We start from the raw sequence: 27,483 nt of genomic DNA on the forward strand, positions 1-27,483 counted from the left end.
TGGTCTAGAAATTGAGATTTAGCTTGCTAAAACACCTTTTCATGCACCTGAGATCGGGAAAGATCTTGGGAGATAAAGTTGCTCTCCAGAGGATAGTGCATCAAATTATCAAGGATCTTCCTAGAGGAGTATTGGATCTTCCTAGAGGAGTATTGGATCTTGTCCTTTAGCTAGCACACATCAAAGTGCGCTTATTTGGAGAGGTGTGAATTCAAGCAGAACTAGTAGCAAGGAATTCATCGAAGCCGCTCATATGATTGATGAGAAAGTAGAGGAGATACTTTCAAGCTCCCCAATAATATCATGTGGCTACCAAAATTGGTGTGGTCTATTTTGTGCGGATCTCTCTTGTCCTATATGGCGTGCTCTAGCCGCCGCCGACAGTGTATCATTGCATGTGGGAGTGCAGAGGATTTGGGTTTCTATAGCCCAGCTCTTGGGCAAATTGAGGAGTGATCCAATCTATATTACTTGGAGTACTATTGCATTGTTAACAGTTAGCGTATCCTACATCTTCTTTTTAAAGGTTGGGGAGAAGATCATGTGTCCATAGGGGCATTTTGTTTCATGATATCCCATAGTTACGATACACACCACCTCCGCTAAGTATTCAAACCACCGGAGACTATTGCTAGTATCACGATGTGGCATATCTGGAAGACCAGATGCTCAGAGGCCTTCAAGGTTATTCATGTTTATGGAGTGACATCATTCACACTCTTTTAGCCACATGGGCCCCATATAGGGATCTTCTAGAGCTATGCAAACAAAATGCATCAAATTTATGAGAGTGGAACCATGGTACTTTCTTCTCCTCCACTCCCTACAGGGCTTTTATGGCACCATAGTGCCCCCAATTGAGATTGGTTGAGATCTCCCTACCTTTTGGTTTGAGATCTCCTTTTGTATGATTTTATCTATCTTGATAGAAGTCTCTTTTCTAAGAAAAAGGGGGGGGGGGGGGGGGGGGGGGGGGGGGGAAGCAAAGAAACAAACTAAAAACTAAGATAAATTGCTAGTTGTAGATTCCTATTGACCAAAACAAAGCAAAAAAGTAAGATGACCTACTTGCATTACGCTCTCCCAATATCCATTGGCATGGTATTTGCACTTGCTCTACCTGATCCTTCTCACAAACCCTTCCAAAATGCCACCAAAACAACACATTAAAACACCCAAGCTAAGTAAAACCCTACCAAATTCCCCCAAAAAATGCATGAAAATAACTCTTAAGAAAATTAGATTTTAATGAGCAAGGTTGCAAGTCAAAAAGCTAGCCTGGTAGGCCATCAATAGAGCTTTGCTAGCAAGGTAGCATTAGGATGTAATGTTATGTGGTCACATGGATGTCAAAGTGCCAAAACCTTCTTATTAATGATGATTGTAAGAGGAAATATGTCCAAAAACCTTCTTATTAATGATGACTTGTAAGTTTCAAATGTCTATGTCTAAATTTGTCAACATGGCACTAGCAAGGCAATAAATGCCTCTATTTGGATAGCTTATAGAGAGCACAACAATGCAGAGTACATAGTAATGGAATTGCTCTTAACTACTATCATTAATCATTCTTTGTCAAGTTTACCTATAAACGTTACGCCTAATTTCTTGATGTGTTAAGGTAGCTCAACTACAAGACTATGCATGCATGCTCACAAAAACACATTATGTAAACTTTATGATAAAAACAATCCATTTGATGGCACATTTTTTGGGATTTCTATTTTGGCAATACCTTTCAATTTCACATGTAAAATTATGAACAAGGTATTGTGAAAATCAAACCAACCATTCTACAACCCTCACCATGCACAAAGTGATTTCTTCAATTCTCATAGTATAAATACCAGTGTAAAGTTCAGGTTATTTTTGAAACTTTAACCAAAAAATAAAAAATAAAAATAAAAATCTAGGCTCCACGAGAGTCTACTCACAAAGCTTTGAATCATCAATTCATCATAAAAGACAGATTACCTGATAAGCCCATTCACACGATCAACACCCAAGAGTAGGTGCAAGTACATGCATAAAGATATATCACCTTAGCAGACAAATCTTCATAGATAAACCATCAAGCTGTGTTTCTATCACTTCTCTAGAGGTGAAGGACAAACTTAGCCACAATAAAGGCTAGCACTAAAGAATGGATAAATTGCACTGCTTTCAATAGAAAGAATTAATAGCTGATGCCACAAAAACAAAGCTGCTTGGTATTTAGAGTGATGCAATGCAATGTTTGTCATTATCTGATTCATATCAAGATGCATAATATGCATAATAATATCCACTTTCTTTGTTATCTGATTCATATCAAGATGGTGCACACATCAGAGACTTGTGCAACAAGATTTTCACACCCAATCAATCACACATTAAATGGTGTACTAGAACTTTGATTAGCATCCACCGACATTTGAAAACCCGATGGTTTTTGCCATTAATCATTGGCACAAGCGCACAGCATAAACACATACGTGCTCTCTATGGTAAAATCACCACCACAATGTCTTCCTTTCCTGCATTTTTCCACACTAATAGAGAAGTTTTGACCACTGCATAATCATTTAAGTCGTATAAAACCATTAGTCAACAATGAAGCCATGCAGTTGAGACCCAAACATTGTTAGGTGCTAGTCATACTATAAATACCCAGAAACTAAGCAAAGATAAGTTTTGATATGTCATTTAAAAAGAGATCAATGGCCAACTTCACCAGAAGTTGAAAGTGGGGCAAGAGCCATATTTGATTGCTCTAAATCCAGATATCCGAATACTATTTACAACTCATCCTATGCATAAAGCCCCAATACAGATGAAGCACGTTTCTTATTGAACTAGAAATGGCCCACGACCCTTTTTGAGGACAAATTAGGACATGAAAAGCTCCAGTAATGTTTTTACACCACCATCACGAGGCTTCTTCAGTAGTAGTCACGGCTTCGTCTACAGGAGTACATAGAAACTAACTGATGAGAACTTCAAAGAGGGGCGTGGTTAATTATGTGAAGCATATACCAATGTGATTGATGCATACCTTCACTTTCGGAGGTTTCATATGAAGCTCGCCTTGTGGGAAGAGGTTGATGGGGTGTAGGCTGCATACAAGCCCACAATCAAAGTATGAGAAGAAGGCAGTTTGTATTCATGCTAGGTCCCCTCTTTAATAGAGAGTGAACAGGTCCTCTCTTCAATAGAGAGTGAACATTTGCAGTTGAGTCATGCCTCTTGGAAGAGGTATGACCCATGAATGCAAATTGTGCCTTTTCATGTCACTGCTGCTTGCATTGTGACCTTTCGTATGTGTCTTTCCATTTTTAAGCAATAATGAAGAAGGTAATGAAGTGTAAAGAGACCGTTAAGTCACAATCACGACATCATGAGAACCTGGAGTTTTGGCCGAAGCACCTCTACCAAAGTCTTTGGCTTCTGACCAGGTTGCTCTCCCTGTTTCTCAAAAGCAAAGAAACATCCCACATAAGATGCACAAGTTCCCACCGCTTTTCAAAGCCAGCAAGGTCTTTATATAGCTTGCATGCAAATGCTGCCTCTACTTTTTGTGAAAAAAAATCTAAAAAGCCCAAGAGCCCACCTTTCCTAGAGCCCAGTCTGCAGAGTCAAAATAAGCTCGCTCGTGATCCTGGGCACCTCAAACAAGTTCAGCATAAAAGTGAGAAAGCATGTAATTGGATATGCTGTAGATTTGTATAACACAGCCTCCTTTCTTGGAAAACCTTCACACATATAGACAGTACAGCCTTTTGTGTCTTACTTTAGAGATCAGTGGCGGCTTTTTCGGCATGATGCCACCGTATTTCTTCTTAACCGCAGCTTGCTGCAAATAATTCAAAAACTGCAGTCAGTGAAGTCTTAGTGAACTGCCGGGAGCTCTAGACATCTGAAAAATCAAGGTATCAATACCCCACATACAACCTGCTCAGTGAGCTCTTAATATAAAGCTACCTCTTCCTCTGGAGAAGGCATGGGTTGCTCAGGAGAGGGCATGGGTTGCTCAGGAGAAGGCACAGGTTGCTCAACAGGATCTTCTGCAGAAACGACCTTGGTCTCCTCTGTGTCAGCCATGCCTGGTTTTTCCTACACGTTGCTACAGAAGATGCCAAGGGTAAAAAGTTTTGAAAACAACAAAATTATATGATGGCAGTAAACATTGACAAAGAATAAATGGGCTTCAGCCTTCATGCACACTCTTGACACCCAAAAAAAATCAAAAATCAAAAAGAGGTTCTGGTACCACATGCAGGCAAATGTGACAAACCTATCTCACATGATTCAAATCAGGTAATTTGCAGGCATACAGCTGACAGGCAGCCTCTATCACAGACACATTTCCCCAGGCAAAGGCAGGCGAGACAGTGTCCACGTCAGGCACCCACAAGCAGGCAGGCCTGGCCATAGGTGTGAACAGGGTGGGCAAAACATTAATGGTCAGCCTTAGAACTTGTAAAATATAATATTTAAGCCAAAACGAGTAAAATTGACATTGGTGCCGGAATGTATGAGGATGTGCATACCTAAATCTTTGACTGCTATCCATTTCTCTAACATTCACTTGTGATTCAGACAGATACACCTTGCTTCACCCTTTCACTAATAATCAGTTAGTTTAGAGAGATTAAAGGACATTAGTCACAAATTGTGACAATCTTACTTTGAAACTGTCTAATGAATCCGTAAGATTTGCAAAGATTAGGTTGCTCCTAATTTTCCGCACAAAAACCCTCCAGAGAATACTATTGAGGCGGAGAATCTCTCTTAGTATAATGAGCTAGACCACCTCTCTCTGGCAAGTTAAAGGACAAGATAAGGAGAAATCTTCTCTCTCATGAACTAGACCTCCTCTCTCCGGCAGGTTGAAGGACAAGATAAGGAGAAACCTAAATCTTAGTGAAGCTAACTAATCCTAACTGCCTGAATGAAACCTTTATTAGAATGCTAATCTTCTTCTAATCACTTCATTTGCAAGACAAATCCTTTGAGCCCTGAAACTACCTTACAAGCTACAGCAAGTGATGAAATTCATGATTGAGAAATTTACTTAATTAAGCTAATATTAAGATAAGTTTAGCTATGGCACACTAATTAGGGCTAAAACCAATAATCATATTCATTGCACTTATCCAACTCCCATGTACAATCCTCTCCAAAACAAACTCCTCATCCGTGGATCACGGTCACTAATGATAGACGTAGGCAAGCCATGATACTTGAAGATGTTCGCCATGAACAACTTCACCATATGATCCACTTTGATCGTCTTACACACGGGAATGAAATGAGCCTGCTTACTGAACCTGCATATGATAGTCCAAATGCCATCATTGCCCGTTTGTATCCGTGGAAGATCAAATATAAAATCCATGGCAATGCTCTCCCAAGGTCTATCTGGAATAGGTAAAGGCTGTAATAACCCTGGTGTCTTTTGACGGTCACACTTTACCTTCTGACATACGATGCATTGCCACACAAAGGCATCAACATCTCTTCTCAAGGTTGGCCAATAAAAGAAAGTCTCCACTGCTTTTACCGTGGCGTCAATACCTCTATGACCTGCATACGGTGGAGCATGACTTTCAATCATAACCTTGAGTCGCAATGGCCTGGTAACACACAGCCTGCCATGCATCAATAAAAACCCATCTCTGAGAGTATAGTGCTCATGCCGCTGACCCTCAGACATCTGGTCATACAACCTTTCAAAATCCTCATCATGGGCATACTGCTCTTTCATTTCATCAAGCTCATGATGATAAGCAAGTGAAACTGCAGAGACCTGTGGCTTGCGTGACAAAGCATCTGCCACTACATTTTTTTTGCCTTCCACATTCACAATCTGGAAGTGAAACATAGACAAAAAGTTTGCCCAACGCATATGCTTCTCTGAAAGCTTAGTCTGTGTGAGGAAATAACGCAAGGTCTGATGATCTGTCTGCACAGTGAAATCAGCCCCAAGCAAGTAGTGTTTCCATGTAGAAAGAGCGTGAATTACAGCCAACATCTCTTTCTCATAAACCTGTAAATGCTTCTCGGCATCTTGCAATATTCTACTCTCATAAGCTATCACATGTCCCTCTTGCATGAGAACTGCACCAATGCTACTTCCGCATGCATCACACTGGACAATAAAAGCCTTTCGGAGGTCCGGTAATACCAATACTGGATCCGAAGTAAGCTTTTCTTTGAGCTTTTTGAATGCTGTAATTTCCCGATCAGCCCATCTAAACGGAGTTGCCTTCTTTGTCAAGGCATGAAGAGGCGAAGCAATTTCAGCAAAGTACCGTATGTACCCGCCTGTAATAGGAACACAATCTAGAAAGCTGTGTACATCATGCACGGTCCTCAAATCTGGCCAATTAAGAATTGCTTCCACCTTTGCTGGATCCATACGGACTCCATGCTCAGACACAATATGCCCCAAGAAATGTATCTCTTGCAAGAAAAATTCACTCTTCTTGCCATTAACAACCAGCCTATTGTTTCTGAGTTCTGCAAACACAATGGCCAAATGCCTTCTATGCTCTTCCTCCGTTTGTGAATGCACAATCATATCATCAAAGAAAGTGCCCACAAACGCTCTATGAGGCCTGAAAATCCTGTCCATCATTCTGTTAAATGTGGCAGGTGCATTTGTCAAACCAAAGGGCATAACCAAAAACTCATACAATCCAAACGTGGTTCAGAATGCTGTCTTATGCACATCCTCGGGTCTAATTCGTATCTGATGATACCCACTTTTCAAGTCAATGCGACTAAAGACTGTGGAGCCCTGTAAGCGATCCAAAATGTCATCGATCCTCGGTATGGGGAATCGATTCTTAATGGTATTCTTGTTCAGCGCCCTATAATCAATACACATGCGCCAAGAACCATCCTTCTTTTGCACCAAGAGTACAGGTGAGCAAAAAGGGTGATGAGCTAGGCTGTATCAACCCTTTATTCAAAAGCTCCTGCACCTGACTCATAATCTCTTCCTGTTGGGCTGCACTAACACAGTACGGCGGTCTATTCGGTGGAGTACTACCAGGAATTAGATCAATGGCATGATCTTCTGGCCTCTCAGGAGGAAGTTCTCCTGGCAATGACTCGGAAAAACAATCTTGAAACCCACATAAGAAATCAGTCCTGTCCTTATGTAACATAGACAAATTAGACTTAGACTCATCATCTTGTGCATCCTTTACATAAATCAAGTACGCGGAAAGATGCTTTTTCATTACTAATGAAATCGCCGAAGCGGATACAATAGGAACAGATTCCCCTTTGAGTTTTACATCCAGTACATGTTCTTTCCCTCTATGAGTCAGAGTGATTTTCCTATTATATGTGTCCACCACCGCATGTACTCTGTGGCACCATGGCATCCCCAACAAAACATCACAACCATCAAGTGGCATGATAAAGAACTCTTCGCTGTCCACATAACCCTGCAAATGAAGCCGAAGCTTCCCAATGATAGGAGTAACGGGTTCTGCATACCTTGGACAAGCCATATTAGCCTCATGTAACGGCCCCATCTCCTCTGCACGAATCCCCAATCGGCCAGCCAAATCTGGTGAAATGAAGTTGGCTCTAGCACCTGTGTCAAAGAATATCAAGGCATTCTGATCTCTCACTTTGCCCCATGCCCTGCACAACTCTGTCTCTTCACCACCTGGCTGTTCCCCCACAAGATCAGGAACTAACCCTGCAGAAGGTTTTGGTTTCTTTGACTTGGGCTCTCCTTTATTGTCAGAGTCCTTTTGGGACTTCCTCTTGGGACAATTAAATGACACGTGTCCCTCTTCAGTACAGTAAAAACATTTACGAGCATCTCTCAAAGCCTGTCTTTCCTCAGAAGTTCTCTTGGGCATTGGCAACTTCTTATACTTCGTCTCTGAAGACCCTTTAGCATCACGAGAAGCATGCCCAGATTTTTCAGCTTTCTTGCTCAAGTTCTTACTTCCTTTAAACCCAGATGATCCTCCAGTGAGTAACGCATTAGCTGTCATAGCATTTTCAATCATCTGTGACATGTTCGTTACTCTTGTCTTGATACAATAATCTCGCACCTCTTTGGGCAGCCCACAACAATACTTCTCTACCTGCTCAGACAAAGGCACTGCACGGTAAGAAGTCACTGGGAGTAAAGCTTCCCAAAACTTCTTGTTATAATCCTCCAAATTCTCACACTTTGAAGCATCCAATTTGTGCCATGCGGTCATAACATCCACCTCAAATGTAGATGTGAGCCATACGGAAGAGAAAACCTGTTTAAATTGTACCCAAGTGGTGGGTGCTATGCCCTGCAAAAGAAGAGTAGACCACCACTGCAAAGCATTGCCCTTGAGAAAAGTGGCAGCTTTCCTCACCTTAGAGGACTCTGTGTAATTCCCACCAGAAAAAGTAGCATCAAACTGCTGTAAAAAGGTAAGTGCTTTCAGTTTATCTTTGGCTCCACTGAATGTATCAAACTTCACTGCAGCTCCCCCTTCCTTATAATCTTTCGCCTTACCCATAGGCGTTAGATTATCATATGGAAGTGGCTTCGCAAGATTGCTGCCCCCAACATTCATGCCCATCATAGGGTCAACATTACCCATTCCCACACCTGGCATACCATACATTCCAGCCATGTTTCCAAACATTCCATTATGCATACCTGGCTGCATGCCACCATACATATTGCCTTGCATTCCAGGTTGCATGCCTCCAAACATATTTCCTTGCATACCGGATTGCATACCACCATACATATTCCCCTGCATACCAGGCTGAAAATTAGCTCCAAAAGGCCCTGGCATACCCATGCCTCCCTGAGGGTAACCCCCAGTCATGGATTGGAACACCGAGCCACCACCAAAATAACCTGGATGCATATTCTGCTGAGGAATAGATGGCTGTCCAAAGAAGGAACTCTGTGAGTTTGCTCCATAAGCATGCTGCATGTTCGGAAACTGACCAAAAGATGGATCCTGTGGGATGGCACCACTATGACCCTGAGGAAGATTCTTAGAACGAACCTTCTTCTTCTTTTCGGGCTCTGTAAGGGATCTCATAAATTCAGCAAACCTCTCACTCTGAGTGAGCTGCATAAATACATCCATAACACCAGCCAAACGATCTTTAAACCGAGCATCATCATCCTCTTTACCAAGTACATCTTCTGGCTGTGTTACATCCTCATATTGCTCAGCATCTGCAGCCTGTTCTCCTGCATGAATATCCTCAGATACATCTCTCTCAGGAGAGGTCTCTTGCTCTTCTTCTTCATGATAGAAGGACTCATCCTCTGTATCAGACATGTTGCTGAATTTTTCAGCGATGGCTTTCTTCGAGGCAACCACGAGCTCACCCCCTTTGGAAAGTTGATGATTGGTCCCGGCGACGGAACCTTGAAACCGGCCTCTGGTAGAAACCAAAGTGCGGTGGACTAGCAGTCACCCGTCCACTTGTAGTCTAGATGTGAAAACAAAGAAGATTGGAGCTAGAGTGCCCAAATCTGAAAACAAAGCGACACCTGTTGGCCCCAAAGCTTGGCGCCCCTTGCGGTATTTCTTTATTCAATTTCAAAAGTATGAAAGGCTGAGTACAACAAAATCAGCCAAGAGATTACACCTGTATGTCCAATCTGACGGCCCACAATACCTCTTAGCACAGAGGATTCACGCACACAGATCTGTGTCTCAAAGCAACACACTGTGCCTCCCTCTGATCAGCCAAGACCACTAAGCAGGGCAGCCATGAGCATACATCTGGCATATCTCAAGCACATGATTCAACATCTCAGCTCATACATACATTCACTGTTCAACCTCTGTCTCCACCCTTTTCAATCTGCCATACCCCTCCTCTCACAAGGGGCCAGATAGCTCAAATCTGCAACAGACATAAAGCAATAGAAAGAGAGATAGATGAACAGATGCAGACCTTACCAAAATCAGCTCGTGGATCTGCACCGGAGGAAGTAACGGTACCACTCTGTACTCGCAGACACTTGCTTCAACAATCCTGCTTCACACGTGTGAGTGTACTTGTCTGTACCTTCCTCTCTGCATCCACTTCAATTCTGAACCTGACTGTTCAGACCATAGAAGCTGCACAGAACCAGTCCGTACTGCCTCTGCACACGTGTCAGAATCTGTCCGTACAGAACTGTACGGCCAGTTCTGCTGTCGCCTGAGGATACTGGTGCGCCTGCTCCCAGCTGTACCCGACTGTACCTGCTGTCCAGTCAGTCAACGCCGCCTGTACCAGGTCTGTCCAGCACCTGTCCCGCACCTGCCCTGACCGTACAGTGTACCTGCAGAAGTACAGGACTGTACTTGCAGTCGTACCAGCCTGTACTGCCTGAATTCTGCAGCTGCAGCCACCTGTTGCAATCTATACCTGTTCCACAGCCGCCGCCTTTGCCTGCAGCAGTTCCTGCTGTCGTACAGGACTGTACGGATGCTGTACGGCCTGTTCCAACACACAGAAAATCAGCCACAGCACACTAATCAGCAGTCGACTTCTTCCCTCTTGCTTTCCACGCTTCCGAACAGCACGTATGCTCCACGTTTTCCAAAAAGAAGAGAGAGAGAGTAGAGAGAGAGGTATGCACTCCAAAAGTGGAGTTGCCCCCTCCCCATAATAATCCTAGGGCCCCAACTTTAATAAATATTAAAGTTCCCTAGGGGCCACTAAGGCCTAGGGGCAACCTTCAATAAAACATTAAAATTTTAATGTTCTAGTTCCCCCCTTCACACCTAGGGATGTCCACACATCATTAACTCTGTCCAGGCACCCCCCATGTGAATGTGTTGAAGAAGGATTGAGTAGGACTAGAAGTCATTAGTGTGTGGTTAACTAATCTTCTCCCATTCGGGATAGCCTCTATGCGCTAACCGGGTTGCATTCACGGATTGACAAAGTGTGTGGGTTGGAGTGTAGCCTCCGCTATGCTATGATGTCCCAAACAATGGCGCCGCTGCCGGGGAACGCACACCTAAGTTAGTGAAGGGTGTTAACCATTACTTCTTACTAAGTGCTCTCTCCCTAGGTTAAGATAAAGATATACACATCAAAGGTGAGATCATAATTCATGGAAGGAAAGATGAAAGGCTCCCCTCCCCTTGCTTCCCGTTTTTTTTGCTTTTCCATTTTCCACCCTCCCTTCCTTTCCTCCGCCTCCTTGCCTGCCTCTTCCCCTTGGTTCGGATTGCTCCTCATCCGGGTTCAAGTCGGCCTTCTTCTTCGATTAGCATCATGGCTAATCATCCTCCCTTGGCCAGGTGTTTTCCGAAGCCGAGCTCACGGTCCTCTTCGCCAAAATCGAGAAAGACTCACAAACGACCCTCATTGCCAGAATCTTTGGATCTCACCCTTCCCATCTCCAGGCTCAGGATTGGGTCCTGGTGGCTCTGCCTTCCGACCTCGCTCCACACTTTCGAGATGTCAGGTTGCTTGGAAGAGGTTTCCTCCAAGTGGATTTTGATTCTGAGGACGCAACCTCATAGGTTTTGAAGGGCAGCCCTTTGCCATTGGGCCCGAGGAAGTTTTTTTTCTTCCGTACTGCAGCTATTTTGACCCTGTTGAGGAAGACCGGAACCGTTTCCCGATTACTCTCAGATTCCCAGGTCTTCCTCGCACATATTGGCCTATTCTAGAGGCCATCGGGTCCGCCTTTGGGCTGGTTCTTCAAGTGCCCCCCCTCCACGCTTTGCCCACATCTTCTACTCAGGTGGTCACAACCTCGGCGGATGCTGTCGCCGGGGTCATGGTTTTGCCCGTGACTGTGAGCTCTTTGAGGACTATGTTTTGCTTCCAGGCCCTAGTGGTCCGTTGAAGCAACGTATGGAGATTGCAGATAAACCCGATCAGTGCCGGGTTTGTCACCAACAGGGTCACTTTGCTCAAGATTGCCCTTGGGCTCGGGGTCGCAGGAGGCCTCACAAGCGTGCTTCTCAGGCGCCACCTCCCTTGGATCCTTCTCGTCCTACAGTCCGCCAAGTGTGGCGAGCTGTCTCTCACACCCGCCCCCCTGGTGCGATTGATGGGAAGACCTCCTCAGATCTTGTACCTCAGATAGATGATGTTTCTGGGCGCAGAGGGATGTATCAGCTCATGCATCTTTGCAAGGAGATGATATATCAGATCAGGATGATTTTGTTGAGTCCTCTCTACTTGGAGGGGGCGATATACAGGATGTCCAGCACAGTGGGGATCGTATATTACAAGATTTTTAGCATGATGCCATTGCCCTTGATGCCCCGCAAGGCGCACAGGTTTCTCGTACATATGCAGGTACTATGTGCAGGGCCTCGAACAAGGGCATGTCAGTGGACTTTGCCCCGTGGATTATCCCGTCCTCCAGCATTATGAGAGGCGTCCTCAGGCTGCCCATCGTCTTCTTAGATCGGGGGTCAAATCCTCTTCTCTTCCATGAGAATCGTATCATGGAATGTTCAGGGCCTTGGAGGGCTTCCCACCCATGGTAGGAAGCACCTTCTGAAGGACCAGCTTCACCCTGCTGTTACAGGAGGGTCTATGGATATACTTTTATTGCAGGAACACAAATTGGATAGATCTCAGTGTGGCAAAACTAGTAAGATGCTTTCTGGCCACACCTTCTGGTCCTCGGCTGTTGGGACTAGAGAGGGTGTTTGCATTTCAATGGCAGCATCTGTTATGCCTCATGTTATTGGGCACGGTGTTATCATCCCTCCTAGAGCGCAGTGGATCTTGATCATGCATGCGGGTTAGAAATTGGGAATCTTGAATATCTATCACCTAACGTGAGAGGTGAAAGGGTAGCCTTTTGGGACACCATTACAAATGTCATTCCCCAGGTTGATCATTGGATAGTGGGATGAGACTTCAATATGGTTGAGCAACCTTCTAACAAGAAGGGTGACACGAAGGGGGTTTACACCCTTTGGAGCGAACCTCATGGGAGAGGTTCACGCTCTTTTTTTTTGGCAGGGATTGCTGGACTGAGGATGACTCCCAGAGAAGGCCAAATTCCTTATCTTTCTCTTGGCATAACCGCAAGGACGGGGATGAGAGCATCTTTGCACGTCTGGATAGATTTTATGTGGATGATTGGTCCCTGGACAGAGGAGGCACCATTGCTATTATGCCTGGCACCACCAAATCCGATCATTGCCCCGTTGTTTTGTGTCTTAGGGAGCCTGGGGCTCGCTCGGCCTCTCCCGTGTCCGTATCCCTGACTCTCTTTATCTAGATGCTGACATCTCCCTTGAGATCACAGAGATATGGAGATCTTGTAATGGTCCTGATCCTCGTCATAATATTGCGCTGGCTCTTTAGAGGACCAGCCATCATTATCATAGCGTTGCCTTGTCCAAGAAGAAGGAGGCTCTCGACAAGGAGAGAACTATTAGGCGTAGGATTGCTGCTCTTCAGAGGGAACATGAAAAGCATCCTCATGCGTCTTGGATTACAGACCTCTTGACCACAGTTAGAGCAGAGCTGCAGTTGGCCATGGACAAGAGGGCTGAGTTCACGTTTCATGTGAACAAGGCTTTTTGGACTCAAATGGGTGGCAGATGCAACAAAGAGTTTTTTTCAGCGCACAGGCCTTCCCATAGCAGGGATTCTGTGAGGTATTTGCAGGATTCACAGGGTGAGGTTCAGATTGAGCCTGATAAGGTAAGGGGTATTGCTTCAGATTTTTATCGGTCTCTGCTGACTGCAGAGGTGCCCTCTCCTCCGAGAGATGTGGCATGGCACAAAGTTTGGGAGTGCATGCCCAGGCTCATTACACATGCTATGTGTTCTTCCCTGGATGCCCCTTTCTCGAAGGATGAATTCCTTCACGCACTACATGCTCTTTCCACTAGTTCATGCCCAGGGGATGATGGTCTTTCTCCAACCTTCTTTATTCTTTTTTGGGATCATATTGGAGATGCTATCACTGTTGCCCTTCAGGAAATGTGGCTGTTGGGTATGATGCTGCCATACCTCACGGACACCTTATCCCCAAGAGTGGGGACAAGACTGACATCAAGCAATGGAGAGGCCCATCACTCTCCTTGGATCTGCATGTAAGATCTTAGCTAAAGCCTAGAGTATAAGGTTGCAGCAGATTCTCCAAAGGACTATCCATGATACACAGAATAGGTTCCTCCAAGGAAGGAGTATATTTGATAACATTTTTTCTTTCTGGGAAGCTGTCGAGTGGGCAAAGTCTAGTCAACAGCCTCTTGCCATTCTTTTGCTTGATTTTGAAAAAGCTTATGATAGAGTGGATTGGGAATTTTTGGAGGGCACTATGGCACATATGGGGTTTTCCCAAAACTAGATCAGAGGGGTGTCCTGCCTATACAGGGAGGCTCACAGCACTGTTTTAGCTTGTGGGGGGGCGTAGCGAGCCTTTTCAGATTTCCCATTCAGTGAGGCTGGGCTGTCCCCTCGCCCCTTTATTGTACCTCATTGTAGTTGAGGCTATGAGCAGGTTTCTTTGGGCTGCCCCTGGTGTTGTGGGTCTCAGGCTGCCTTTATGCAGCACGGAGGAAGAGTTTTTGGACTCTGAGTTAGCAAATGATACGGCGTTGTTCCTTGAGGTTTCACATGCTTGTTTATGTGCTTTCCGGACAGCCTTGGAGGCCTTTTGTTTGGCAACAAGAGCTTCTATCAATTGGCATAAATCAGTTGGTTTGTGGATCAGTGATTCTCCTCTTGCAGATTGGGGTACTGTCACCAGCCTGGACATTTCCCAGTATGAAAGGGGTCTGGTGGACTCCAGGATGTCTAAATATTTGGAAAGTACAAGCTTTGGGAATGAGGGATTATCCTAGAATACAAAGGACCACACTCCTAAAATTTAGGAGAGTTGCTATTTTTGGTCTGACTCCGATGGAAATTCTGTTCACGTCATTACATCTGGAATTGAGCAGATACCAAGAGTTGGCAAAGTGCCTATGACAGAATGTCTACCAATTGGGATATTTTTAGAGATAAGTTTATGGAAGGACCCATCTCTTAGATTGGGACATGTGGCAAGAAAGTGGACCAAAGTGAGACAAGTGGCCTGACCCTTGTTAGAAAGTGGATCAAAGTGAGACAAGTGGCCTCACACTTGTCACTTCAACTATTGTGTGGCTCTCCACTTGTCATTGTAGCCTTCTCTTGCCATTTTAGCTCATGGGAGGCCCAAATCTATAAAGTGGATCAAAGTGAGACAAGTGGCCTCACACTTGTCACTTCAACTATTGTGTGGCTCTCCACTTGTCATTGTAGCCTTCTCTTGCCATTTTAGCTCATGGGAGGCCCAAATCTATAAATTGGAGCCCTCTCTCTTCATTAATAGAGGCTCTCTTGCTACACACTAGCCTCTACCACTGTTACAGGCTGCCCTAATGATGGCTACTCTCTTTCTCTCTCTTAAAGGCTGCCCATGAAGAATATCGACTGTTGGGGACTGTTTTGGAGGCTTCCATCGCGAAGAAATACTGAAGGCAAGGGTGTTTAATCATTTATTATGATTTCTAGCCATTGTACTTGTTGTACCAGCCCTTGTACCGACTGTACCAGCTTCTGTACTTGCTGTACCACCCATTGTACCGGTTGTACCAGCTTCTGTACCTCCTGTACCAGCCACTGTACCTATTGTACCAGCCACTATACCTGCTGTACTAGTCACTGTACATGCTGTACCAACATTTGTACCTATTGTACCTGCTGTACCAACCACCGTACTAGCTGTACCAACCACTGTACCTACTATACCGGCTGAATGGAGAGTTGTACTTGCTGTACTAGCTCTATTGCATGAAGACCCGTGGTTTTTGGGAAAGAATCAGTACCCACACGGAGGTATATGGATTATGTTGTTGGCTCGGCATTTCTACAGCCTATGTTACGGCTTGGTTGCCTCGTGTTGGGCTGTGTTATGGCATTTGTATATGGATAATCCGGCATCCCTTGTGGAGAGAGTAAGGCCCTCAAAGCTTGTACATGATATTATTCTCCTTGGGTAATAAAATACTCCAAGGGGGGGGGGGGGTTCCGACCTCTATGTGGTGTCACACGGGCAAGCTTCATTTTCAGCATTTGTGGATGTTTTGTCCAGCTTTTATGTTTAAATGTTTTAATATGCATTGATGGTGTCAACAAGTGTGTCAAAGGCCCTAGTCCCCCAGGCACCCGCCACGAGTTTCATTGGTATCAGAGCATAGGCTTTCTTGGAAGTGGAGGCTTCCTTCTATCAATAAGGAAGAGAAAAGATCTCAAGCGGGGACCACACTTACCATCATTGCTATTAAGCATGGCCAGCCACTTCAGAGCCTATGAAGCAAGAGCATGAGCAATAGACAACTTGGTCTAAGGATTTATGAATTCACAAAATTTATCTTCGAAGTATGGAGTTGGCTTTATGTGCACACGTTTAGCACTCTTTCCTTATGGATATTGTGGATTATATTATCAAGCTTACAGGCAAGCTATATGGAGATATATCTCAGGATATCTTAAGGATATGGTGACGAGATATTTCTTTTGGCTTCATGACCAACCTGGCAAAGAAAAGCTAAGTATACTTTGAGTTTGCAAAGTTGGTGCTTTTGTTATTTACTGTGAAGTGTTTTTGATGTTCACTAACCCTTGTATAGCCATGCAAGGAGAAAGGTGGGGTTGTTTGCCTTAAGATGGTTTCAAGGAAACATTGTTTATGGCTCCCTTTATTGGGATGGATTATATCTATGGAGATTTCTTTCTTGGACGAGATTTATATAGATATTGGGCTTCACAAGCAATTTCTATGGACGAATCTGTCCCAATTTATAGAGAAGAAATATTTGGATATCTCATGGATATGATGCTTTTATGGATAAAGTCCACCTCTACTCCAAGGTGTGTGGTTAGCACGGAGTATGTGGTAAGAGTTACGGTATACAGGTCTATGGATTCCTGGACTTCTTTTCTAAGGATTTGGATCTATCCTCAGGTTTATGGATTATTCTTTATGGCTCCCTTTATTTGGGATGCATTGGACTTATGCAACTCATGGTTCACATACCTTGTGTAGTGTTCTCTTGTCCTACATGCTCTCTTGAAGATTGTTTCTACCATGTGTGGGTGGAACAATAGAGAGCAGATGGAAGGGAACATGGTCACTTCAGAGGGTAGTGTCGAGCACAACATGCCGTGTGTAGTGTTCTCTTGTCCTACGTGCTCTCTTGAAGATTGTTTCTACCATGTGTGGGTGGAACAATAGAGAGCAGATGGAAGGAAACATGGGCACTTAAGAGGGTAGAGTGAGTTGGTGGCCGAAATGCCTATAAACTATGTGCAGCAGAAATGCTTATGGAACACCAGGCTATTTATGCCTGCGAGTGATTGTTTTATCTTGTTACTTGAGCCCACCTCTCATCCAAGGTGTGTGGTCAGAGTACCAACACGGAGTGCAAGTGGTAAAGTGGACATGATACCTGGTTGGCAAGGGACTTATGTGTACGCCAAGGGTCATGTGGATTAGCACATGTTTGTGTGCTTTGAGCTTGGATTATGATATATGGACTTATGGAACTGATTTGTCTCGCCCATTTACTTGGGACATAATTATGATATCTGGACTTATTGGAATCACACTCTCCCCATACAGAGGCCAAGAGGTTCATTGTTCATCTCACCATGCATGTGGATTCATGTTGGGATTGTGAGAGGGCAATTCAATGAACACTCCACTATACACGTGGATTCATGTTGCGATTGTGGAGTGAGTGTTTCATTGTTTCCACACCATGCTTATTGATCAGAGTTGGGATTGTGTGGGAGAACATGGGAACTGTTGGGATTGGGAGAAAGAATTGCTAGAACTATGGAGAATCAGCTTTTCTGTCACCATGGTTTGTGCTCTTAAATGGCACCAGTTTGTGTACATAGCACATGTTTTTGTGCGAGGCACTAGTTTCTTGTGCATGGCACTTATTTAAGTGTCTTAGCACCTGGTTGGTGATTTTCATTGGCATATGATTATCTCATTGATATTGGTGATTGAGACACAATTGGCTCTTGTGCCTATGTCTAGCATATCTTCCATGGAATTCTCACCCATTTATTTTGGGACATGATTTTGATATTGGTATTATGGAGACTTATTTAGTCTCATCCATTTCTTTGGGACATGGATTCTTCAGTTATATTGGATTTTTGAGACTGTCTCGTCTCGCCCACTTAATGAGACATGATTATATCTTGCATATATGGCTTCAAGCTTAAAGTTGCGGACAACTTTTAAGAAGCTGGGGAGGATGTCACCAGCCTAGACATTTCCCAGTATGAAAGGGGTCTGGTGAACTCCAGGATGTCTAAATATTTGGAAAGTACAAGCTTTGGGAATGGAGGATTATCCTAGAATACAAAGGACCACACTCCTAAAATTTAGGAGAGTTGCTATTTTTGGTCTGACTCCGATGGAAATTCTGTTCACGTCATTACATCTGGAATTGAGCAGATACCAAGAGTTGGCAAAGTGCCTATGACAGAATGTCTACCAGTTGGGATATTTTTAGAGATAAAGTTTATGGAAGGACCCATCTCTTAGATTGGGACATGTGGCAAGAAAGTGGACCAAAGTGAGACAAGTGGCCTGACCCTTGTTAGAAAGTGGATCAAAGTGAGACAAGTGGCCTCACACTTGTCACTTCAGCTATTGTGTGGCTCTTCACTTGTCATTGTAGCCTTCTCTTGCCATTTTAGCTCATGGGAGGTCCAAATCTATAAATTGGAGCCCTCTCTCTTCATTAATAGAGGCTCTCTTGCTGCACACTAGCCTCTACCACTGTTACAGGCTGCCCTAATGATGGCTACTCTCTTTCTCTCTCTCTTGAAGGCTGCCCATGAAGAATACCGACTATTGGGGTCTGTTTTGGAGGCTTCCATCGCGAAGAAATACTGAAGGCAAGGGTGTTTAATCATTTATTATGATTTCTAGCCATTGTACTTGTTGTACCAGCCCTTGTACCGGCTGTACCGACTGCTGTACCTGCTGTACCACCCATTGTACCAGCTGTACCAGCTGCTGTACCTGCTGTACCAGCCACTGTACCTGCTGTACCAGTCACTATACCTGCTGTACCAGCATTTGTACCTGTTGTACCAGCCACCGTACCAGCTGTACCAGCCACTGTACCTGCTATACCGGCTGAATGGAGAGTTGTACTTGCTGTACTAGCTCTATTGCATGAAGACCCGTGGTTTTTGGGGAAGAATCAGTACCCACACGGAGGTATATGGATTATGTTGTTGGCTCGGCATTTCTACAGCCTATGTTCCGGCTTGGTTGCCTCGTGTTGGGCTGTGTTATGGCATTTGTATATGGATAATCCGGCATCTCCTGTGGGGAGAGTAAGGCCCTCAAAGCTTGTACATGATATTATTCTCCTTGGGTAATAAAATACTCCAAGGGGGGGGGGGGGGGGGGGTCGGCCCATTCCGGCCACTATGTGGTGTAAGCTTCATTTTCAGCATTTGTGGATGTTTTGTCCAGCTTTTATGTTTAAATGTTTTAATATGCATTGATGGTATCAACAAGTGTGTCAAAGGCCCTAGTCCCCCGGGCACCCGCCGCGAGTTTCAGGTACAAATGTTGGTTTTACTTGGATTGAGAGAGGATGCTCTGCCAGATACCTTGGTTGTCAGGTGGGCGTTGACATCTCCCCTACACAACAATTTGCTCCAGTGCTCTTAAGCATTAAAAGCAAACTTCATCACTGGAGTAGGAGGAAGCTCGACTTGGCCTCTAGAGCTTTGGTGGTACCAAGTTTTGCTAGCCACGACTTGGTTTATTGCTTTGTGCTGGATTTTTCATAAGGGCTGCATTGGCGAGCTTCGTCGCCTTATTCAGAACTTTCTTTGGTCAAGGCTTGATGGAAATGTTCACACTAGGGCCAAAGTTGCTTGGGAAACCATTATCAGGCCTAAGCAAGAAGGGGGATTGAATATCATTGACCCTAAGGTGCAATGTAAGGCTTTGCTCTGTAAGCTTGTTGTTAGGGGCTTTCTTCCAGGCACTAAGCTGTGGAAGGACTTTCTCATGCAACAGATCACCAAGTGTGTCCCTGTTTGCGGAGGTGACTGGACTCTCAACTCACGCTTTATTTTTTCGGATGCAGTTCACTGCTCCCCTTCGTCCCCCCTGGTTAGGTCCCTCCTACGGGCCTGGGACTGCCTGAGGAGTTTTTTGGTACACATCCCCCCGCATTCAGTGGAGGAAGCTAACCGGCAGCCCATTCTGTGGAATGATTTGATCTTAGATGAGCATGGCAGCTACGTATATTCTTTGGGCTGACTGGGAGACCCTATGCCCCACATTGCTGGCTTGGAAGAGGTTTCAAAGCCTCACCGAGATGCAAAGATTGGATTTCACACAGCATTTGAGAGGCTCTAGCCGGAGGATTGCACAGATTGATGCAGCCACTCCCAACCACTGGATTATTGGATCTTTTTTGGAAGGTCGTCATCATTGGTTTGGGGTTTTCTCTGGGACAGGTGTTCCTCTTCAAGTTATGGGTATCTCCTTGCCTAGGGAGGATGATATACCGGTCTTTTTTTCTGTACAAGATGGATGGCAGCTGGAGAGATGTGATGTGCAGGACCTTATTGAGCCCCCCCGCACCCCCCCCCCCCCAAGGATGATCACAGAGAGTGTTAGCCTTTGATTGTACGGTGGCTGCCCTATCAGACATTTGCATTGGGACCCCGGTGAGTGGGAGTGGAAGGATGGTTGTAACCCTTTGAAAAGCATGCCTTTTTTCAGTTATACGATGCGGAATGCCAGACGTCTTATCTTGGGACACATTCAGAGTGTCCCTACTCTTAGACCCCATTGGGAGTCTTACGGCATTTCGATTGACATTCAGAGGGTATTTTGGTAAAGATTGTGGCATTTTTACAGGAAGCCGCAGATTTCCTCCTTTATCTGGGTTTCCCTTCATGGTGGTCTGGCCACCAATCAGTGGAGGTCTATTACTGGTGCTTGCCCAACATGTCCTAGATGTGCAGGAGTTTTGGAGTCAGTTTACCATTGTTTATGGGAATGCAGGGAAGCACAGAAGGTTTGGTCTGTGATTGCACACTTCTTTGGCAGGATTAAGAGGGATGCTATCATTTCTTTTGGTTCTATCATTTGGTTGACACAGGCTGGGCCTCAGCTGAGATTCGAGGGAACTGACAGGAGCTTGGCCATTATGGTTAGGCAAGGAGTTGCTCGACAGTGTTGTCTTCAGGATTTGCCACTTTCACACTTTGTCCCTCCGGCACAGAGGTTAGACAGTTCTTGGGAGATTATTGCTAGCATCTCAGCCTGGAATATCTGGAAGGCTAGATGCACTGAGGCCATTGAGGGTACTCCCGTTCTTGTTTCTCAGTGTCTTTGCAGGATTTGGAGTGATATTATTCACACCATTATGGCTACTTGGGCCACAATCCAGGGATCTTCGAGGGCTGCGGAGAGGAAGCACGGCCAGTTTATGAGAGAGTGGGACATTGGTATCTTTTTCACATCCTCTCATTCGGGACCCTATTGGCAACACAGGGCTCCTGATTGGTTGAGATCTCCACCTTGCTTGGTGTGAAATCTCCATTTTGTAAAAAAAATTCAAATTTAATAGAAGTCTCCTTTCTGAAAAAAGGGAAAAAAAAGAACGACCACTTGGCTACGCTTTCTTGTTTGGACCAAAAAGAGGCACCTTTGCACTGTGTGTTTTCCAAATCTGCACTAGTTCAGAGAAATGTTGTTGAAACAGTGTTTTCTGTACATATGTATCAAGATGTACATGGATCCTACCCAATCATGGCCTCCAAAAGAATCTCCTATGCCTATGACCTGCCGAGCTATGAGTGAGGGATCACATGCCTAATGACTGAAGTGACCCTTGCTATTCATGAAACTGACCCTACACCCACCTAACTGCTATCGACCAGGTCCTTGGACAGCAAAACACCAAAAATCCCATAAAATAGCTGGTCAATGCCTAAAAAAGGCTCCTAATCCTAGCTAAAATAGAGGGTAGAGTATGTCCACACCTGTGCATGTGACAAATATACTATGTCACACCCAAGCACATTTATGCACACATGTCCACAAGGTTCCCGAGCATCCCCAGCCTCGAAGACATTCACAAGCATCAAATCCATGCAACGTCCACACTGAAAAACAATTTCACGCATGCAAAGCATATGCCAAGCAACATGCTCATGCATAGTGCAACTATAGTTCAAATAATCTCCAATCTAGTGACAGCAAATTTTAAAAGTGTCATAAAAGTCATTCAACATGTTCAAATTGGGCTAAAAAGGTGCCCAACCCTTCGCCCCTTGAATAGGCTGGTCTGCACACGCTTAGGTTGCCCAAAATTAGTCCAAAACTGCCCTATGGGATGCCCACGCTACTTTCCCAACCTTGATGTCCGCCGACGCCTACCTAATAAGCAACCAAGACGTCATTTCTTCCTCCTGATTTTCGCCCCCCTTCTTCTCTTCATGCAGGTGATTTTCTCCCAGGTTGTTCTTCATTGGCAAGAGTAGGCGCTTCTAGTCCTCACCCTACAGGAGGACTCAATGGCAGCTACTCCATCATCCCCGACCGAGGCCGCCGTTCCTTGCCCTTTTTCAGAGGTAGACCTCCAACTTTTAGCTTCAATGGTATCTTCTCTCGCAGCCTCTTCGTTGGTCTGCAAGATTGTAGCGAGTCACCCTGCGCGTGGACAAATCCGGGATTTGCTCCAGGCCGTCCTCATCAGCGAGACCAGAAAAATCACCAATATCCATTTCCTTGGGTATGGCTACTCCCAGGTAGATCACCCACTGTCACGTGCACCCTACACGGGGATACACAATGACACACTGCATGATCATCAGTGCAACATTTATCAGATAGTGCATGTAGCATCAGCCCTACAAATAGGTATGCATTAGTAGCATTTAGTTTAAATGCCTGGCATTGTTTATGGGCTTTATTTGGTTGATTAACTTGAGACAAGAAAGAGTAGATAGAAAAACAAACACCAAATTGGATCTCAAAGCCCACTTAAGGGCCACGTATTTGCTTCTATTATAGAAGATATATACAATTTAGATGCTTGACCTCGATCTTTTGATGTCTCCTTCCTTCCTTCATGACTCTAGCCTCTAGTATGTAGACTCACCAATAGTTACTCCAAACCATTCTTTGCCAGAATAATCTTGAGAATACCCATTGTCTTGCAACTATATGTAACAAGACCTTTGCCTTCGTGCTTTGCTGAAATGGAGTCCTGATGTTTTGGTCCTTGATGCTCCTAGATGCCCCTACATAATGCCTGGTTACTTGCCCCCTTAATTTGGGAGTCACCTGCGTGAGGATGGGGAGTGAAGGAGCCTATTTATAGGAAAATCTTTGGCCAATCTTTTGCAAGCCCTACAGAGTGTCATAAAAGTCACTTAAAGTGTTCAAAGAGGGCTAAAAAGGTGCCCAACCCTTGGCCCCTTGGCCAAGCTCGTCTACACATGCTTATGCTGCCCAAAACTTGTCCAAAGCCTCTTGTGTGCTGCCCACACTGCGGTCAACCCCTTCTCAGGCAAGAGACATGTTGCTTGACTTGTCTACCTTAATGTCACCGCCTAGCACTTGGCTTGATAAGGTACCAAATATATATACACACCTCAACTGCAGGTGGGTTACAAAACTCTGCAGGATCCATGCATGGAAGTCTGTGACCTACCCAAGCGTACCCTGTTGGCAACTAACCTGACATATCCCTAGACTAAGGCTCACGCATGGAAGTCTGATGCGACCTACCCAAAGGTACCCTGTTGGCAACTAGCCTGACATATCCCTAGACGAAGGCTCACGCATGGAAGTCTGTTGGGACCTACCCAACACATCAGAGCACAATGTACACTAGGAGAGAAAAGAGGTTCCTCAACCAACGCTTGACCAGAAGGATTCTCATCAGCTACAATCACGTCATTAAGAGGTGCTTGATCCGGTATTGTCATCAAAAGATACACTTGCAAATTCTCACGTTGACAAGGCAAGGGTGAAGTGTAAGCTTTAGAAAAGAAGAGTCAGAAACATCAAGGCCTCCTTTGCCTTCAATCAGAGAGGGCTTGAGTTTATCCATTCTCTTGTTGAATGCCCATCCTGAAGCTCTACAGCACATTTTAAAATGTTCAGGCAGAGTGGCCCCAGGCAGGCAGGTCAACTCTCCAGGCAAGGCAACCATGGGCACGCAGGCTGGGCACAGGTGTAAATAGGGCAGGCAAAGCATTGATTTTCAGCCTTAAATATTATTTTTGAGAAAAAATGCATGCCATGAGGCAGCACAACCAGAAAGCAGAAAGCAGCCCCCCTTTCTCCAACAGATTGTCGTTGAGCTTGAGCCTCTGCCTGTTCAGCCTCTCACCAGCAAAATCAGCAGACAGATCATCTCCATCTAGCCTTCATCCTCAGAGATACGTGCAGGTGGACTTGGGTTGTCTCTAAAACCCTTTATTCTTTGGCATTCTTAAGCTCTCAGCCTCATCCCACTTTGACAGTATTGTACATAAAGCACTTGCTCTAAGACGTGACAGAGCTTTAGGTAACTGTATAAAGATGAATTCTCTAAATCTTCACGCCCAGCTACAGCAAGTCCAAGATCTCCATGTTGAGACTTTGACCCCTTAACCCCTCAAATACAAGGCGGGAGACACAACCTTGATCTCTATTACTCTGGTATTCACTTGCACTTTAGGCATATAGGCCTTACAGGGAGGGGGGCGCAGACACATGCACAGGCATACATACAAGTTTGCACAACCAGCAAGGCATTCCTTATTCTCATGCCCACCAATTTTTCTGACCATATGTTCCAAATGTATGATCTCAATCATGACTATACATCAAAACCTCTGGATGAAGGGCAGATCTACCAAAGCTTCATATCGAACAAGGAGACATGTAAAGTATTTTAACAGCTCAAATGACAAAAACAAGAGGGGCCAGATTTGACATGATCATGCTACTACATCGCCTCAAAATACCAGAGGACACCTGCAATGCATCTCCATATGAAGCACAGTCTTTTCTAAAGGAGGAAGTTCTCCATTAGCCCTCAAAAAGGGCCCCCATTAAGAAATTAACACTAAAGAAAACTCAAAATACCCAGTGAGGAGCCAACAACCACCCCATTTCTAAAAGCCCTTGAAAAAATTCATCAAATCACCCCACACCCCCCCCCCAGCCCCCTTGAGGAACCAAAAACCACCCCACTTCTAAAAGCCCTTGGACTTTTTTTAGAGGCCCATTGTCAAAAAGACCGAGCTTCAGCTTAAACAGACAAACCCACTTTTGCAAGCGTTACAGTCAAAACACCCCAATTACAAAGAGACAAGGGCCCAATTCATTGAAAAGGCAAAGGGCTAGAAACCCAATTTCCAAACCTCGAAATTCAGACCCACTTCATTTTACAAGCAGAGAATAGAAAACCCAAATTTTACATGTATATATCCGTATGGGGCACCTGGGGGTGGGAAGGGGAGAGAACTGAAATTGAAGTGCCAAAGCAAAAGAAAAAATGCCAATGAGAGGCAGATCAAAGAACTCACCAACTGTAAGAGCAAGAAAGAGATCGGAATTGTTAGAGCCTCAGCGATGTTGCAGGCAAATATGTAAATATTTGTGTGTGTCGATAAAAAGAGCGCGTGGGCAGCCCATGCCTTTGACCGTGGCATCCCAGTATGAAGTGTCCAAAGTGTAAAAGGCCCCTTCGCTTTCATGTCAATGCCACACACAGGCATGGGCATGGGCATGGGCATGGTCTTGTGAAGCCACCTCACCTTTTTTTTGTGTGTGTATACACACACATACATGTATATATATTACTATATTGTATATATTATTATATTGTAATATATATACATCCATATTGTAATATATGTATACATACGCATGCGAATGTGTGTGTGTGTGTGTGTGTGTGTGTGTGTTTCCACCTTTCATGCTTCCCAATATTATGGTGGCTTCACACAGAGAACACCTATTCAGACCCACCCCCTATCAAGTTCTAGGTTGTGGCCACCCTACTCTCAAACACAGCCTCGCTCATCTGATACGAACGAGGGCAAGAACTCCTTTTGAAGCCACCCTTAACCCCAAGCCAGTCACATCACATGGGCATTTCGTTGCACTCTCACATTTATAAGAGCCAAAGTAGTCTAAGTTTGTTTCCTTAATAACGTCTGGTGAGTAGACCATAATTCTGGCATTGGCCCCCTCATTGGTTAAATTGGACAAGAATATTGGTACCTAAATGTTCTCCCCTTGCCCTCCCCCCTCAACATGGCACATTCATGGCTATTTTGTACCAAGTGCCATGTGTGATCAATGTCATGTTACCATCCTAAGAATTATGTATAGCAGATTATCCCCAAGGGCCTCATTCGTAAAAATGCTGACCACATTGCACACATATATCATCTCCTCTAGGAGCACGTATGTATGGGATAGTTTTCAGCACCCTATTGTTGGTTAATCCTTTTGGGAAATTGGATGTCAAAAAACACGTTGATGGTATAATGATTGATTGGTGGTTAGGCATAGACGTAGGAAGTCTAATGAGTGTTTGGTGGTTAGGCATAGACCTTGGATAGTTTAATGATTGATTGGTCGTTAGACATTGACCTTGGATAGTTTAATGATTGATTGGTGGTTAGGCATTGACCTTGGATAGTTTAATGATTGATCGGTGGCTAGGTGTTGACCTAGGAAGTACTTTAATCATTGTTAACTTATACATAGGCATATTCAACAATCATTGTTAACTTATACATAGGCATATTCAGCAATCATCTCTTCACATTGTCATGTTTACTATATACAACTGAAAGCTATGCACCTGAGAGTAAGTTGCAAAATAATACAAGAAACTATACAATAAATATGTTCTTAATTTATACATGATGATGTAAGGTGCATACATTAAACTTGTGTGTGTTTCCACCTCTTAGACAACCCAGCATGGATACATGTTCAAGTCCACACCCTATCAAGCTACAACAAGTTGCAGCCACCCTACTCTTACATGAAACCTCACATGGTTGGATCTCCTAGAATTGATGAGAGTGAGAACTCCTATGAAGCCACACTTGCCCTTCTTGCCTTCCAATAGCAATGAAATTCAAACACTCAACTTAGAATCAATATGCCAATTAGAGGATAAGGTGCACTCTATCGCATCTATATAAGCAAAAAGTGGTCCAAGTTTGTTTCCTTGGCCGAGCTTAGTGAGAAGACTGAAATGTTGGCATTGACCCCTCATTGGTTAAAATGGACAAGGATAGTGCTGTACTAACCCCATTCACTAATTGTTAAACCTTATCATTGTGATTCAACCATGTGTCTTGGCACATATTTGCAACAAAAAGAGCAATCATAATGAGATTCTCTCTCTCTCTCTCTCTCTCTCTCTCTCTCTCTCTCTCTCTCTCTCTCTCTCTCTCTCTCTCTCTCTCTCTCTCTCTCTCTCT

General features: G+C 44.5%; 1 protein-coding gene across 4 annotated transcripts; it reads right to left on the reverse strand.

Annotated features, from left to right (window-relative positions):
* Window positions 1-2,186: 2,186 nt before the first annotated feature.
* On the reverse strand, window positions 2,187-25,701 carry LOC147605442 (uncharacterized). 4 transcript variants are annotated; one of them, XM_086793522.1, is made up of 7 exons: window positions 25,564-25,696; window positions 3,961-4,092; window positions 3,770-3,832; window positions 3,590-3,637; window positions 3,385-3,444; window positions 3,035-3,095; window positions 2,187-2,552 (listed from the first exon to the last, which is right to left on the reverse strand). In XM_086793522.1, exons 1-7 carry the CDS (start codon window positions 25,687-25,689, stop codon window positions 2,482-2,484), a joined length of 561 nt encoding a protein of 186 aa, XP_086649648.1. In that variant the 5' UTR covers window positions 25,690-25,696; the 3' UTR covers window positions 2,187-2,481. The 4 variants fall into 4 exon arrangements, with proteins under 4 accessions (XP_086649648.1, XP_086649650.1, XP_086649651.1 ...); XM_086793524.1 differs by having other exon boundaries at window positions 2,193-2,552; window positions 3,961-4,102; window positions 25,564-25,701; XM_086793525.1 differs by lacking the exon at window positions 2,187-2,552 and adding an exon at window positions 2,658-2,943 and having other exon boundaries at window positions 3,961-4,102; window positions 25,564-25,701.
* Between the last annotated feature and the right edge of the window lie 1,782 nt (window positions 25,702-27,483).

This window comes from Cibotium barometz, chromosome 59 (genome assembly GCF_041138505.1).
Source record: "Cibotium barometz isolate CiBa-2024 chromosome 59, ASM4113850v1, whole genome shotgun sequence".
NCBI lineage: Eukaryota > Viridiplantae > Streptophyta > Polypodiopsida > Cyatheales > Cibotiaceae > Cibotium > Cibotium barometz.